At 37.0% G+C, this 16397-nt stretch overlaps 1 protein-coding gene and 1 long non-coding RNA gene across 9 annotated transcripts in view; one reads left to right on the forward strand and one right to left on the reverse strand.

The window, feature by feature from the left end:
* Positions 1–16397, forward strand: part of cfap221 (cilia and flagella associated protein 221) — a 254455-nt gene that overhangs the window by 226545 nt on the left and 11513 nt on the right. For all 7 annotated transcript variants that reach the window (XM_059966334.1, XM_059966331.1, XM_059966329.1 and 4 more), the window contains 2 exons: positions 4647–4742; positions 16077–16181. In XM_059966334.1, coding sequence (XP_059822317.1) covers positions 4647–4742; positions 16077–16181 — 201 coding nt within the window. The remainder of the gene's footprint in view (positions 1–4646; positions 4743–16076; positions 16182–16397) is intronic.
* LOC132392462 (uncharacterized) overlaps positions 1–16397 on the reverse strand; it is a 137020-nt gene that overhangs the window by 12879 nt on the left and 107744 nt on the right. For both annotated transcript variants that reach the window (XR_009511551.1, XR_009511550.1), the window contains exon 3: positions 2787–2907. This is a non-coding gene — a long non-coding RNA (uncharacterized LOC132392462). The remainder of the gene's footprint in view (positions 1–2786; positions 2908–16397) is intronic.

Below are 16397 nucleotides of genomic sequence, written 5' to 3' on the forward strand. Positions count from 1 at the left end.
CTTCTCTTTGCAATTTTTGTAAATAACCTGGATGAGGAGGTCGAGGAATGGGTTAGTAAATTTGCAGATGACACAAAAGTTGGATGTGTTGTGGATAGCGTGGAGGGCTATCAGAGGTTACAGTGGGACATCGATAGGATGCAGAACTGGGCTGAGAAGTGGCAGATGGAGTTCAACCCAGATAAGTGTGAGGTGGTTCATTTTGGTAGATCAAATATGATGGCAGAATATAGTATTAATGGTAAGACTCTTGGCAGTGTGGAGGATCAGAGGGACCTTGGGGTCCGAGTCCATAGGACACTCAAAGCAGCTGTGCAGGTTGATTCTGTGGTTAAGAAGGCATATAGTGCATTGCTCTTCATCAACTATGGGATTGAGTTTAAGAACCGAGAGGTAATGTTACAGCTCTATAGGACCCTGGTCAGACCCCACTTAGAGTCCTGTTCTCAGTTCTGGTTGCCTCACTACAGAAAGGATGTGGAAACTATAGAAGGGGTGCAGAGGAGATTTACAAGGATGTTGCCTGGATTGGGGAGCATGCCTTATGAGAATAGGTTGAGTGAACTCGGTCTTTTCTCCTTGGAGCAGTGGAGGATGAGAGGTGACCTGATGTGTTTAAGATGATGAGAGGCATTGATCGTGTGGATAGTCAGAGGGTTTTTCCGAGGGCTGAAATGGCTAACATGAGAGGGCATAGTTTTAGGGTGCTTGGAAGTAGTTACAGAGGAGATGTCGGAGGTAAGTTTTTTATGCAGAGAATGGTGAATACATGGAATGGGCTGCCGGTGACAGTGGTGGAGGCGATTATGACAAGGTCTTTTAAGAGACTGCTGAATAGGTACATGGAACTTCGAAAAATAGAAGGCTATGGGTAATTTCTAAGTAAGTAAATTGTGGGCCGAAGGGCCTGTATTGTGCTGTAGGTTTTCTATGTTTACTAGAAGTGACACCAAAAATGTACAAGTTGAATTTTGTAAGACTTTTTGGTTTCATCTTTCAACCCTTAATCAAATGCATTTTTGTCTACTGAAGTTATTATGAAGGATTCCAAGAAACCCTTTTGATGAACAGTACATTTTGAGTACATGCCAAACAGTACTGTGCAAGGGACCTGCACTAGTTTGTCTAGGTACTTCTCATGTACATCATTCCATGCAAAGACTGTATATTTAAGCAAGATTAGTTGTGATAATTTTTCACTTCAGAGTACATTTTTACTGTTAACTGACTTATACTGAGCTTTTGCTTCTCAGCTTTTTGGTGGGTGCTTGTAAAAATATGACTGTTGTCCTGAGGCTTTTGTGAACTAGCTCACTCACATTGTCCAGACAATTCTGAGATGATGGACATGGCAGTGTTGAAGTATAAGCTTTCATTATACAACTCATGATGAGTTGTCTTTCGCTAACCCTAGACTCAGAATATCCTTCCCTTTGGAGAAACCCTGATCTGGTCTACTTCCCAGATCAGCCTCATCCTTTGCATGTCCATTTCTCAACCTAATAGTGGCCACTACATGCATTTTGCCCTTGTGTTCTATACAATTGTGATACAGTAGCTGCCTCAGTTTATTCTTATAATGCTAAAGATGGATGTCATCTCACGAATCGGCTCCCCAAAGAACAATACAATTAATCTCAATCCCCTTCATTATTTCCCAGATTATCTGCAATTTTCTCTCTCTTGTATTTCCCCTCAGCTCTCATTTGATTTTTTTTTACCATTAGCTCACACTCAAAGTAGTTTTAAGTGGTCAATTAACCTGCCAGCATATCTCCAGGATATGGAAGGAAACCAGAGCACCCAGAGGAAAACCCTGTAGCACTGGATAGAAGTCCACACAAACAAACCCAAGGTTATGCTTTGAATTTGTGACCCTTGTGCTGTGAGGGAGCAGTGCCAACAATTTGCAAGGTGCAGTGCAAGCATGAAAGGAAAAAGGAGAATTGAAACTCCAGATGCTGAATTTGGAATTATAAGCAAGTGTCAGAAGTCATAAACACAAGAGGTTCTGCACATGCTAAAAATCTTGACAACACACACAAAATTCTGGAGGAACTCTGTAACTCGGGCAGCATCTATGGAGGGGAATAAACAGTCAATATAATCTCCACGTGTGTGACATGGGAGATCTCCACGTCGATGATGGTTGGTCTCTGGAGAGTTCTCACTGCCTTGCATTTGAAGCTCCTTACTTTTAAACATTTCTTATCAGTTCAAATGTTGAATTTCTATCTCACTGGCTCTGTCCAAGCGAGCATCCATTTATTGCCCTCTTCCACAAGTGACAAAATCAGTTTCCAAACCAGTAACCAGCTCGAATCACTCAAGACAGACACAAACTTCCCCTTTCAGAAACCTACAAATTATATCATACCAAATAACACTTCACCTAAGTAACTTCTCTAGTCTAGCAGTTTACATGGAATACCATTGCCTCCATTTTAAAACATTGATTCAGCCAAGCAAAACCAGTTCACAAAATAGAGGATCCAGAGCAGTTTCACAAAATGGCACCCTTCATTCTTTCGAATTTATTGCAAGAACAAAGACAATTAGTCTGTCTACTTCCACTGTCCTTCATTCATTTGAATTCACTGATTTGCAGACTGTTATTCTTTCTGGCCAATAGTTATGAGTATGGTTCAAGGGCTAGTATCCATGACAAATGAGTCACTTTCTGGCATTCCACCCTCTGGAATGTGATCTGCTTGCCTGTATTAGTGGAGCTCCAACAATTCTCATAAAACATTCGGAACGAGGCAGAGTACGTTGTAATAGCTTACCTGAACTGCTCTTGCAGCTTTTTCCAAGCCCACAAGTTCTATTTTCAAAAGTATGCATGGTAGGGTAACGTCACTAAATGCCTTGGAGTGTTAACCATCCTGGAGCTCCTTCCCAGCAACACTGTGAAAGCACAGTACATCATGATTCTTAAAGACAATTGGGAAAAGGCAATGAATATTAGCTTTGGTATTGCCCAGATCTTGAAAATGTGTTATGTAGATTTTTTTTATTTCAGCTTATTTGCTTTTGATTATTTGAGATATTTAGAAAAGATTGGCAGCAAGACAGTCAAAAGACCATAATTTTGGCCAGTTTTATAGGCCTTTGTGTTCTGCTGTTGATACTTTACCTCTTGGGATGATGCAGATACGAGGCTCTGTTTTAACAGGGGGTGTGGCACAGTGAGTGCAGCCACAGAACTAGGATGTTCAAATAGTGAAAGAGCACCCAGAAAGAAATAGTTGACTTGATGTCTTTACTACACAAGCACTTGGAGTCCAAGCACAAGTATCTGAAGAGACACACATTCCAATCATTAATCTGTTCCACAAGTAATGCATAACTGTGATGAAATGGTGATCCCTCAAAAGGCCGTTTTGAAAAAGCAACACACACAAAATGCTGGAGGAACTCAGCAGGTCAGGCAACATCTATGGAAATGAATAAACAGTTAATGTTTCAGGCGAAGACCCTTTATCAAGACTGAGAAGGAAGGGGGAAGCTGCCTGAATAAAAAGATGGGGGGAAGGGAAGGAGGACAGCTAGAAGGTGATAGGTGAAGCCGGGTGAGTGGGAAAGATCAAGGGCTGGAGAGGAAAGAATCTGATGGGAGAGGAGAGTGGACTATAGGAGGAAGGGAAGGAGGAGGGGATCTGGGGAAAGTAATAGGTGAGAAAAGGTAAAATGTCAGAGTGGGGAATAGAGGAAGGGGGGTGGTCAGAATTTCTTCACTAGAAGGAGCTATTCATTCTATCAGGTTGGAGGTTTAATATATATATCAGATGGAATATAGGGTGTTGCTCTTCCACTGTGAGGGTGACCTCATTAAGGCACAAACATTTGATTTTATCAAATATAGGCTTCAAGTCATTTTTGGCTTCATCACTTTTTGAAACCGTTGGCACTTTTAGCAATTCCAAAGTCCTAACAATGAATTATGCACTCCATTTACCGGTAACCTTATATTTTTAAAGTTATAATCAGACGTAGTTGCAAATTACTGTTGATTTTTATTCTTAAGAAGTTACTTTTTCACAATTTATCTATCACACTCTGCATCACAGTTTGAATGAAATATTTAATCCAAGATTCTCCCCTCCAATCAAGACTTACTGTAGGTAATTGGGTTCAGCTAAGACAACTGCAAAATTCATCCTTAGTTCAACATCTTTGATTTCAATAGACTGTTCACTATCTCACCCAACTATCACGTACCCTAAATGAGATAAGTAAGAATTTCCTTCCATGTCAGTAGTCAGCATTTCCTAATCTCTTAATACGATACAATCTGATATGGTGCAACATTTCTACTTTTTAAAAATTATTATTATTTTACTCAAATAGAGTGAAGGACTTCAAGTTACCTGGAAGAGCCACAGTCTTTATAAACAATTGAAGTCAGCTACACAGGCAACATTCCATTAGTATCCATGAAATAGTATTAAAAGGTAGTGATTTGCCATTTTTATTTTCACAACACTGGTGCAGTGATTCTGATGCCAATCATAGCAGCTGGTTTGGAAGCAATTCTGAATCCTAGTAATTATGAAATCATTTTACACTGCATTAGAAATTACTCCAGCAAACTATGCATGACTGTATTTTGGCATGCCTGATTACTTGACATGTTGTTTGTCTAGGAATGATCCGTTTTCATTGGATATGCTTCCTGTTGATGTTCCTTTACAACTGGATCATAAATTAGATGGAAACGAGGAAAACATAACTGCAGAAAGGTATTCTTTAAAATGTGGACTTTTACATTTATACTTTCTATTGGTTGACAACATGTACATCTTCAAATACTTCACAGGGAATTGGGGAAAATTAACAGCCAACACAGAATAAATGGCATGAGTTGTTTAGAAGAAACTGCAAAAGTTCTTAGTTTTAAGAGAAAAAATTGGAGAGCAAAGGCAGTTGTTGACATTTTCAGCATAATGCCGCCATTGAATCATCTCTCTCCCGCTTACTTTTCAGCATTCGAAAGAGATGTTTCATTCTGGGGTATTCGAATTTGTCATGTATTTTCAAGTACACAGCTGGAAGAATATCTTCCCATTCAACAGCTACATTTTAATTTTTTTCTAATTTCCTCATCCAAAGCATTCTTTTCTACTGAAGTTGCTGCCTTTCTTGTATACCTTTACATTTATTGCACTATACTCACTATATTGGACTGTAAGTCCATACAAAATACTGTGAGAACAGCTGAGAGGAATATAGGGTTTTCCTGCCATCACCCATTTATCAAGAACACTGTGTACCTAGGGCCCTTAGTATTATCAAGGAACCCGCCCTTTCATCCAACATCCTCTTTGACTTTCTACCTTCAGGCGGAAACTGATGTATAAATACAAGGATGGTCAGGATGGGAAAGTTTCTTCCCCCAGGCTTGTGAACTTCCTGCCACTTCACATTTGAAGTTCTATACCTGAAAATATTTCATTTATGCTTTTTACTTTATGTGTAATTCATCTGTAGATTTTGATGTGACTTGACTGCTCAGATTATGAACTGAACTAGAGGAGAATAAGCACAATGTTAATGTAGCCTTGCAGAACACGAAACAGCACACCCTAACCTCTTCACCATTGCTCTGGTGGATTTTAACCAAGCCATTCTGAAAAAACACCACTGAACAATTACTGTCAATAGATCACTTGCAATACCAGAGGAAACAACGCACTGGACCATTATTACACCATCATCAAGAATGCCTACCATGCTATTCCATGCCATCACTTTGGGAAGTCTGATCACCTAGTTGTACTTCTCCTCAGAGACTGAAGACTGCAGCACCAGTAGTCAGGATCAAGATGGTGTGGATAAGGAAAGCACTTACAGGACTGCTTTGAATCAGTGGCCTGGACCGTATTCACGGATTCACCTTCGAATCTGGATGAGTATGCTGCTGTTGTTATCAACTTCATTAAAACTTTCGTGGATGGGTTTGTGCCCTCAAAGACTTGCTGTACATTCCCAAATCAAAAGGTGTGGATGAACCAGGAGGTACATCGTCTGCTGAAGGCCAGATTTGTGGCATTCAGGTCTAGCGACCCAGGTCTATATCAGAAAATCAAGTATGACTTGTGGAGGGCTATTTCAAGGGCAAAGAGACAATTTCAAATGAGGTTGGAAGTGACATTGGATCTGTGACAACTCTGGCAGGGTTTGCAAAACATTACTTCCTACAAAGCAAAACCCAATAGCATGAATAGCAATGATGCTTCACTACCAGATGAACTCAACACCTTCTATGCCCGCTTTGAAAGGGTGAATATACCTACAGCTGTGAAGATCTCTGCTGTACCCGATGACCCTGTGATCTCTGTCTCAGAGGCCAATGTTAGTCTTGTCTTTAAAGAGGGTGAACCCTCTCAAGGTGGAAGGCCCCAATGCAGTACCTGGTAAGGTTCTGAAAACTTGTGCCAACCAACTGGTGGGAGTATTCAAGGACATTTTCAACCTCTCACTGCTATGGGCAAAAGTTCCCACTTGCTTCAAAAAGGCAACAGTTATACCAGTGCCAAAGAAGAATAATGTGGGCTGCTTTAATGACAATCTCTGGTAGCACTCACATCTACTGTGATGAAATGCTTTGAGAGGTTGGTCATGACTAGACTGAACTCCTGCCTCAGGAAGGACCTGAACCCACTGCAATTTGCCTGTCATCACAATAGGTCAATAGCAGCTGCAATCTCAAAGGCTCTTCACATGGCTTTAGACCACCTGGGCAACACAAACATCTATGTCAGGATGCTGTTCATTGACTATAGCTCAGCATTTTCTACCAATGACTGAGACAGAAAAAGGGAGGAGGTCCTAGAGAGAGAATTCAGGGAGCTGGGTAGGAAGGCGAAAAGCAGAAGCTCCAGGGTAGTAATCTCAGGATTGCTGCCTGTGCCACATACTAATGAGCACGAGAATAGAATGATCAGGAATGTTAATGCATGGCTGAGAGACTGGTGTAGGGGGCAGGGCTCATGTTCCTGAATCATCTTCCTGGGGAAGTACGACCTGTATAAAAAGGACCTGAACCCAAAGGGGTCCAATATCCTAGCAGGCAGGTTTAATAGAGCTGTTAGGAAGGGTTTAATCTAACTAGAGTGATACAGCTGAGGAAGGGGAAAACAAATAAATTAAAGATAGTGTTCAACAGAGATAATAGAAAGGACAGGCAGGAGATGAGACATAATCACAGCCAGTGGGATGAGTTACAGGGCAACAGAGGCGTGGTGAAGTTGAAACAGAAAGCAGCAAACACTGGACTGAAAATGCTATTTTTGAATGTATGCAGCATAATAAATAAAATGGACAGTCTTGAAATTCAGCTACAGATTGGCAAGTATGACGTTGTGGCCATCTCTGAAACTTGGCTAAAGGATGGCTGCCATTGGGAGCTGAATGTCCAAGGATATACGGAGTATCTGAAAGATAGTTTAGCAGGCAGAGGTGGTGGTGTGGCCCTATGTATAAGAAATAATATTAAAGCATTAGAAAGGGATGACATAGGATCAGAAGGTGTATAGTCTGTATGGGTTGAGTTAAGAAATGGCAAGGGTAAAAGGACCCTAACAGCAGTTCTGCACAGGCCTCCAAACAGCAGCCGGGATGTGGATTACAAATTACAGCAGGAGTTAGAAAAAGTGTGTCAGAAGGGCAATGTCATGATAACCACTGGAGATTTTTTTTTCTTTAGAATCTTTTTATTGATATATAATCTTCAACAGCTATAAAATGAATCAAAACTTCAACAGATTAATATGTATACAATGAATAAAGCTGAAGAAAAAACTGATCTTAAAATATAAAAATGGAAAAAAAACTTTATATATAAGAAAAAGGAAAAAAAAACCCATCTAACTAGGACAAAATAACTCACTAACTACAAAAAAAAAACACCCATTAGGAATCAACCCACCCAGAGCAATACATTTAACCATCATCTAAATATATAAAAAAAGTTATCAACTGCCATTTCATATTTATAAAAAAATAAAATTGGAAGGTTAACATATAATTTAATTCAAATTAAATGATAATATTTGGCAAAAGAACCCCATCTTCTCTCAAAATCAAATCAAGGATCAAAAATTCTACTTCTAATTTTTTCCAAACTAAGACATAACATCACTTGAGAAAACCATTCAGTTAATGTAGGGGAAGAAATATCTTTCCATTTTAATAAGATAGCCCTTTTTGCCAGTAGTGTAATAAATGCAATTACCTGTTGATCTGAAAATGAGATACCCTGAATATGATGTGGAACTATTCCAAATAGAACAGTCAATCTATTGGGTTGTAAATTAATTTTCGAAGCTTTAGAGATTGTAAAAAATAAAGATTTCCAGAACGATTTTAATGCAGAACACAACCAGAACATATGTGACAAAGTAGCTACTTCAGTTTTACATTATCAAAATAGTTATCTTTACTAGGAAATATTTTAGGTAGTCTCTCCTTTGTTAAGTAATAATGGTGTACAATTTTAAATTGAATTAAATAATGGTTGGCACATACAGAAGAAGAATTTACATTTTTCAAAACTCAAAGCCAGTCTTCATTAACAAAGTTCATATTAAGTTCTCTCTCCCAATCTTATTTAATCTTTAATGATAGGTTCTCTTTTTGTAACAAAAATAAATTATAAATTCTACTAATGGAACCTTTCACTAAGGGATTCAATTTCAAAATGGTATCCAACAAATCAGATTCTTGTAAATATGGAAACTTAGGTAAATATTGTTGTAAAAAATGTCTAACCTGAAAATATTGCAAAAAAATGTGTCTGAGTGAGAGAATATTTGTTAATTAACTCCTCAAAAGTCATCAATCGACCATCACAAAATAAATCTGTAAAAGAATGAATTCCTTTATTTTTCTATAGAAGAAAAATGGGGTCAGTTGTTGAAGGTTTAAATGAAAAGTTTTGATATAAAAAACTACATAACTTAAATTGTTTAAAATTTAAAAAATTACAAAACTGAACCCAAATCCGTAAAGCTTATTTAATAACCGGATAAAGATTTAAATTTGGAATTTTAGAGAGCTGTAAAGGTAATAGAGCTCCTAAAATTGAAGTTAAATGAAATTGTTTAACAGCTTTTAATTCCAAATCAACCCATAATGGTTTTTGGTTCTTATCAAGCCAATATAACCAAAAACATAATTGTCTAATATTCGCAGCCTAATAATACAGCCTTAAATTAGGAAGTGCAAGTCCACCATCTTTTTTTAGATTTTTGTAAATGATACTTATTAATTCTTGGTCTCTTATTGTTCCAAATAAAAGAGGAAATAAGAGAGTCAATTTGATCAAAATTTTTTTTTAGTTAAAAATATTGGTATATTTTGGAAAATGTAGGTAAAATCATCATTTTCACAGCATGGATACAACCTATTAAAGAAAGAGTAAGTGGATTCCATCTAGAAAATAGTTGTTTCATGGAGTCCATTAAAGGAACTATATTTGCTTTATAGAGATCTTTATATTTTTTAGTAATTATAATACCTAAATATCTAAATGTATTAACAATTCTAAAAGGAATGTCATTGTATATACTAACAGGGACATTTAATGGAAACAATTCACTTTTATTCAAGTTAAGTTTATATCCTGAAAATTTACCAAAATCTTTAAGTATTTCCAAAAGATTATGAATTGATTCCTCAAGATTTGAAATAAAAATCAAAAGATCATCTGCATAAAGAGAAATCTTATGTATGGTTCCAGTCATAGAGATACCATGAATATTTTTAGCTTCACATAAAAGGACTTAATGGACATCCTTGTCTACACGAGAAAGTGAGAAAAAAGACCTGCAATTATTAGCAATAACCGTGGTAATAGGATTCTTATAAATCATTTGAATCCATCTATTAAAATTATTACCAAAACCAAATTTTTCTAATACTTTAAACGAATATGGCCACTATCAAATGCCTTTTCTGCATCAAGAGAGATAACACATTGAGATTGTTTAGATAATGAAGAATATATTATATTCATCAATCTCCAAACAATAGAGAAAGAATGATGGCCTTTAATAAAGCCTGTTTGATCCATAGAAATGATCTTAGTTAAAATATTTTCCAAGCGATTAGCCATTATTTTAAAGAGAATTTTTGCATTCACATTTAATAGCGAAATAGGTCTATATGATGAGCATTCAACAAGTACTTTATCTTTTTTAAGATCTAAGGAAATAGATGCTTCATAAAAAGGAGGTAAATTACCCTTCTCAAAGGATTCATGAAATATTTCCAAAAGATACGGAGAAAGTAACCTTTCAAATTTTTTGTAAAATCCCACTGAATAACCATCAAGTCCAGGAGCTTTACCTGATTACACTGATAAAATAGCTTTCTGAATTTCATGCTCAGAAATTGGAGCATCAAGCATCTGTTGATCTTCAAGAGAAATTTGTGGAAATTTAATCTTATGTAGAAAAGCCTTCATTTTAGAGGAATCTGCAGGAAATTGAGATCTATAAAGATCAGAATAAAAATTTTGAAAAGTATTATTAATGTTATGGTTACTTACTATATCTCCATTGTTTTTATGAATCTTTAAGATTTGTCTTTTAGCTCTGGCTGCTCTTAATTGAGAAGCTAAGAGTTTATTATTTTTATCCCCAAAGATATAAGATTGACTTTTCAATTTGAGCAAATATCCTTCAATAGGATATGTTAATAATAAATTATACTGTGACTGTCATTCTACTCTTCTTTTAAATGAAACAACATATGGAGAGATTGCATTGATGTTATCTAATTCTTTACTTTGTTCAGAGATTTTTATCTAATTCCAATTTTGTTTGTTTCTTCAGTTTAGCTATATACAAAATAATTTGACCACGTAGATAAGCTTATATCAAATTACTAACTTAGAGACGTTGCCTATATTAGTAAAGAGAAAAAACTCTTATCTGAGCTTCAATAAACTCAACAAATTCTGAACTTTGTAATAAATGTTTTGTAAAACGCCAAAATGGTCTGGTAAAAACAACATCTTTCAGTTCAAATATTAAGTTTACAGGAGCATGATCAGAAATAGCAATCGCATCATACTCACATTTCTGAACATTGAATAAAAGTCGAGGGTCAACTATAAAATAGTCGATTCTCAAATATTTATTATGAAAATGTGAAAAAAAGGAGTATTCTCTATCACTAGGGTACATATGCCTCCAGATCTCAATTAAACCATAATCAATTAAAAAGGAATTACTAAATGATGCAGAACGTTTAGGGAGTTGATATTTGGATGATGACGTCCATTAAAGGATTTAGACAAGTATTAAGATCACCACCCATTAACAACATATATTCATTTAAATCGGGTAATAGAGCAAAAACAGTTTTAAAAAAATGAAGGATCATCAACATTTGGTCCATAAATATTAACCAAAACCATTTTCCTATTACAAATTATCCCTTAATCAATCAAAAATCTACCATTAATATCAGCTATAATATCCTCCTGATTAAAAGGAATATTAGAATCAATAAAAATAGAAACACCTCTAGTTTTACTCTGGGAATTGGCGTGAAACTGAGGACCCTTCCAAAATTTAAAAAATTGATTTTTATCACATAGCCTGATATGCATCTCTTGAGCAAAGATTATATCAGGCTGGAATCGGTTAATAACTTTAAATGTTTTCTTACGCTTAATAGGATGATTCCCACTGTGAACATTCCAAGTTAAAACATTTAGCTGTTTAGATATCATCATGGAACTTTGTATCTAAAAACAATAGTTAGACGCATGTCAGGATAAGGTAGTCGAAAATGGCGGAGATGAACAACAATAAAAATAATTGACGTATGCTCTGGGATTCCATAATGGGGAAAAAAGAAAAAAAGTCCCACCCAAACTACAAAGCTCAGAAACAAGTTGATATCAATCGACGCAAGCCCCAAGAAAAGTATAGATGCAGTACAGATACAAAGTCCGCCTAAGTAAAAAAAAGAGAAAAAAAATAATCTCTGACTCCCTCTACCAACATAAATCTCATTACAGTCGTCATGTATCTGAATATAATTAACTTGGAAGGAAAGTGTTTTTCTTGCAAAACAAAATGACCTTCAATTGAAAGTAACCTTCATAACATTAGATAAGGAAAGAAAAACACATCCAAAGCAATTCTTGAAACATTTGCACAGAAGAAAAATAATTGCCATCTTTAAATTGTCCGGTCTATCTTTTAAACACAAAGATATCCAAATAATTACTTTAAAAAAACCTTTACAAAAGCATACAATACAAAAAAAAGATTAATTCATTTCAATGCTGCAAAAAAAGTTCTAAATGGTTCAAACTTATTACAGACTTTAACAGTTCTCCCTCGATGTCTTCAGAAATTGAAGCCATCCAAACCAGTCTTTTCCAGAGATAAAAATGTATTTTAAGGCAAAAACTTCTAACACTATCAAATCTTCAATCTTAACTCATCATTCTTTACACCGCGAGACAATCAAGCCAATATAAATCATTCAAGCTTCAGATTCATCATAAGATGCGTCGGGTAAAGAATTAATAAAACTCAATGCTTCGATTGGATCAGCAAAAATATGAAAACCAGACTTTTTAACAAAGAGCTTTAATTTCACTGGGTATTGAAGTAGTGGGAAGAGCTTTTTTTCATATGCTGATTTCATTGCGGTTGCAAATTCAGCATGCTTCTTGACAATTTTGCGTAGAAAATTTTCAAAAAAACGGATGTTTGAATTCTGATAATGAAAACGTTTTTTTTCCTCGCAAGCTTAATAATACGGTCTTTGTCTCTAAAACAGAGAAAACGTACAACAATATGTCTATTTTAACCTTGATCCAAAGATTCTAAAGTGCTGATTTTGTGAGCCATTTCGATATCTGAAGGCTGTAAACAAACCTCTGGAAATAAAGAATGAAACATTTTTGCGAAATAATCCAGTGTGTCGGCCGATTCTGATTTCTATTTTAATCCAACAATTCGAATATTGTGTCGTCGTGATCGAGCTTCGAGGTCAACGATCCGTTGTTGGGCTTGTTCCAAACGAGAAGAAAGGTCTACAGTATTTTGACAAACTTCTTTAAGATCAAGGCTCAAAGAGTCAATTTTTCCTTCGAATTTCTCTTTTAGTTGAGTTATCTCAATGCTGATATTGCTGATTTGAGATTCTAGTCTCTTTACCCGGGGGGGGGGGGGGGTTCCTCTGAGAATTCTTCGGTTTTCTTGGACTTTCCATTGCCTGGGTCCAGATTTCTTTTGGTGCTTCTGAGAGTAGCCATAATTATGACTGATCCGACTGATTAAAATTGAAATTTCAAAGCTTAAATCAGAAAAGGGAGAAATTAAAGGCAGACAAGAAGCGACAGTGTCTTACATGTCCATAACCGGGAGGTGGAGTTCTGGGGATTTTAACATGAAAGAGTATTGGGAGAACCAGGCCAGTACTGGACCTCAAGAGAGAGAATTTGTAGAGTGTCAAAGGGATGGCTTTTCAGAACAGCTTGTTGACAGACAGACAGACAGACATGATCCTGAGGGAAACTGGGTTTCGTTACAGTCACACCAACCAAGAATAATGTAGAAATATAGCAATATAAAACCATAAATAATTAAATAATAATAAGTAAATTATTCCAAGTGGAAATAAGTCCAGGACCAGCCTATTGGCTCAGAGTGTCTGACATTCTGAGGGAGGAGTTGTAAAGTTTGATGGCCACAGGCAGGAATGACTTATATGTGCCTTATAGAGTCTCAACATCACATCTCTGCTCTTATATTCTATACCTCTAGAAATGAATGCCAACATTGCATTTGCCTTCTTCACCACTGATTCATCCTGGAGGTTAATCTTTAGGGTATCCTGGGTATCTTTAGAGATCCTTTTGCATCTCTGCATTTTGAATTCTCTTCCCATCTAAATAATAGTCTGCCCATTTATTTCTTCCACCAAAGTGCATGACCATACACTTTCCAACAACATGAGACCACACTTGGAGTACTGTATGCAGTTTTAGGCTCCTTACTTTAGACATACTCTCCATATTGACATTGGAGAGGGTTCAGAGAATGTTCATGGCAATGATTCCAGGAATGAAAGGATTACCGTATGAGGAACTTCTAGCAGCTCTTGGGTGTATTCCCCAAAGTTCAGGAGAATGAGAGGGGATCCCATAGAAACATTCCAAATGTTAAAAGCCTGAACAGATTAGATATGGCAAAGTTATTTCCCATGACAGGGAGTCCAGGACAAGAGGGCACAGCTTCAGGATTGAAGAATGTACATTTGGAACAGATATGCAGAGAAATTACTTTAGTCAGAGGGTGGTAAATCTGTGGAGTTTGTTGCCATAAGTAGCTGTGGAGGCCAAGTAATTGGGTGCATTTAAGGTAATGGTAGATAGATTCTTGATTAGCCAGGGCATGCAAGGGTATGGAGAGAAGGCAGTGGAGTGGGGATGACTAGAAGAATTGGATTAGCCCATGATTGAATGACGGAGCAGACTCGATGGACCGTATGGCCTACTTCTACTCCTATTTCTTATGGTCTTATTTAACACCATCATTCGCACAATCCTGATTGATAAGTTACAGAACCTGGGCCTCTGTACCTCCCTCTGCAATTGGATCCTCAACTTCCTAACTAGAAGACTACAATCTCTGCAAATTGGTGATAATATCTCCTCCTCACTGATGATCAAAACTGGTGTACCTCAGGTGTGTGCTTAGCCCACTCCTCTACTCTCTATGTACATGACTGTGTGGCTAGGCACAGCTCAAATACCATCTATAAATTTGCTGATGATACAACCGTTGTTGGTAGAATTTCAGATGGAGACGAGGGCATACAAGAGTGAGATATACCAACTAGTGATGTGGTGTCATAGCAACAACCTTGCAATCAATGACAATAAGATGAAAGAGCTGATTGTGGACTTCAGGAAGGGTAAGACAAAGGAAGACATACCAATCCTCATAGAGGGATCAGAAGTGGAGAGAGTGAGCAGTTTCAAGTTACTGGGTGTCAAGATCTCTGAGGACCTAACCTGGTCCCAACATTTCGATGCAGCTATAAAGAAGGCAAGACAGTGACTATATTTGGAGTTTGAAGAGACTTGGTATGTCAACAAAGACACTTAAAAGCGTGTATAGAGGTACCTTGGAGAGCATTCTTACAGGCTGCATCATTGTGTGGTTGTGCGGGGGGTGGCTACTGCACCGGACCTAAAGAAGCTTCAGAGGGTTGTAAGTTTAGTCGGCTCCATCTTGGATACTAGCCTACAAAGTACCCAAGACATCTGCAAGGAGCGTTGTCTTAGAAAGGCAGCATCCATTATTAAGGACCCCAGCAGCCAGGGCATGCCCTGTTCTCATTGCTACCGTCAGGTAGGAGGTACAGAAGCCTGAAGCACACACTCAGCGATTCAGGAACAGCTTCTTCCCCTCTGCCATCCAATTCCTGAATGGGCTTTGAACCCTTGGACACTACCTCTGCATTGCACAATTTTTAATCTATTCAATATACATATACTGTAATTTATTTATTCTTCTGTATTATGTTTTGCATTGAACTGCTGCTGCTAAGTTAAATTTCATGACACAAGCTGGTGATAGTAAACCTGATTCTGATTCTGACATCCACTATGCCCTAAACATACAGATTTTTCATCTCTTTCTCTCAATCCTCATTCTCCTATAGTTTTGCAATAAACCTAAATGCAGTTTGAGAGACAACCTTTTTCTTTTGACAGGGCACATTGCAGTTGCTAGTCTGTGCAAAGATTAGTAATTAACTTAATTGACCTCAGAAAACAAACATCTCTAATCATAATGTTTCAAAACTCTGAGATTTACAATGCCTTGCTTTGGCTATCTATCTGAGTTAATGATTTTTACAAGTTACAAAAAAAGAGAAATACCAAAAGCAGTGAAAATCCTGTCTTCAGATGATTGTTCTTATTGTGAACCTGATAGTTAAAGTAACAATGAAAATTGAAATGAAATAAAATTAGACCTGTGTTGCATTTATTAAAAGTGTAGTTTCTGTAATAATTGTTGATTTTTGGATCATAGTCCTGAAGAGGTTGTATTGACACCACAAATGTTGGAAGCTGAATTCACAATGATTCAAAGTGGATTATCAGACAGTCCAAAATTTGAAGCAGAACAAGAAAATGAGTAAGTGTACATCCACATAGGCTTTGTGCATCTTTCTTAACTACATGCTATATCTGTGATTGCATTCACTTTTGGCAGGTTAGTAAATGAACAGTTCTGTAATAATCTCCCATTAATAATGTTAATGGAAAGGAAAACTGGTATCTACTGAGAGCAAAGGGTTTAGATGGCATGGAGTTTGTTAGGTGTGTTCAGGAAGGTTTCCTGGCACAATAC

Source organism: Hypanus sabinus, chromosome 4 (assembly GCF_030144855.1).
Source record: "Hypanus sabinus isolate sHypSab1 chromosome 4, sHypSab1.hap1, whole genome shotgun sequence".
In the NCBI taxonomy this organism is placed as follows: Eukaryota; Metazoa; Chordata; class Chondrichthyes; order Myliobatiformes; family Dasyatidae; genus Hypanus; species Hypanus sabinus.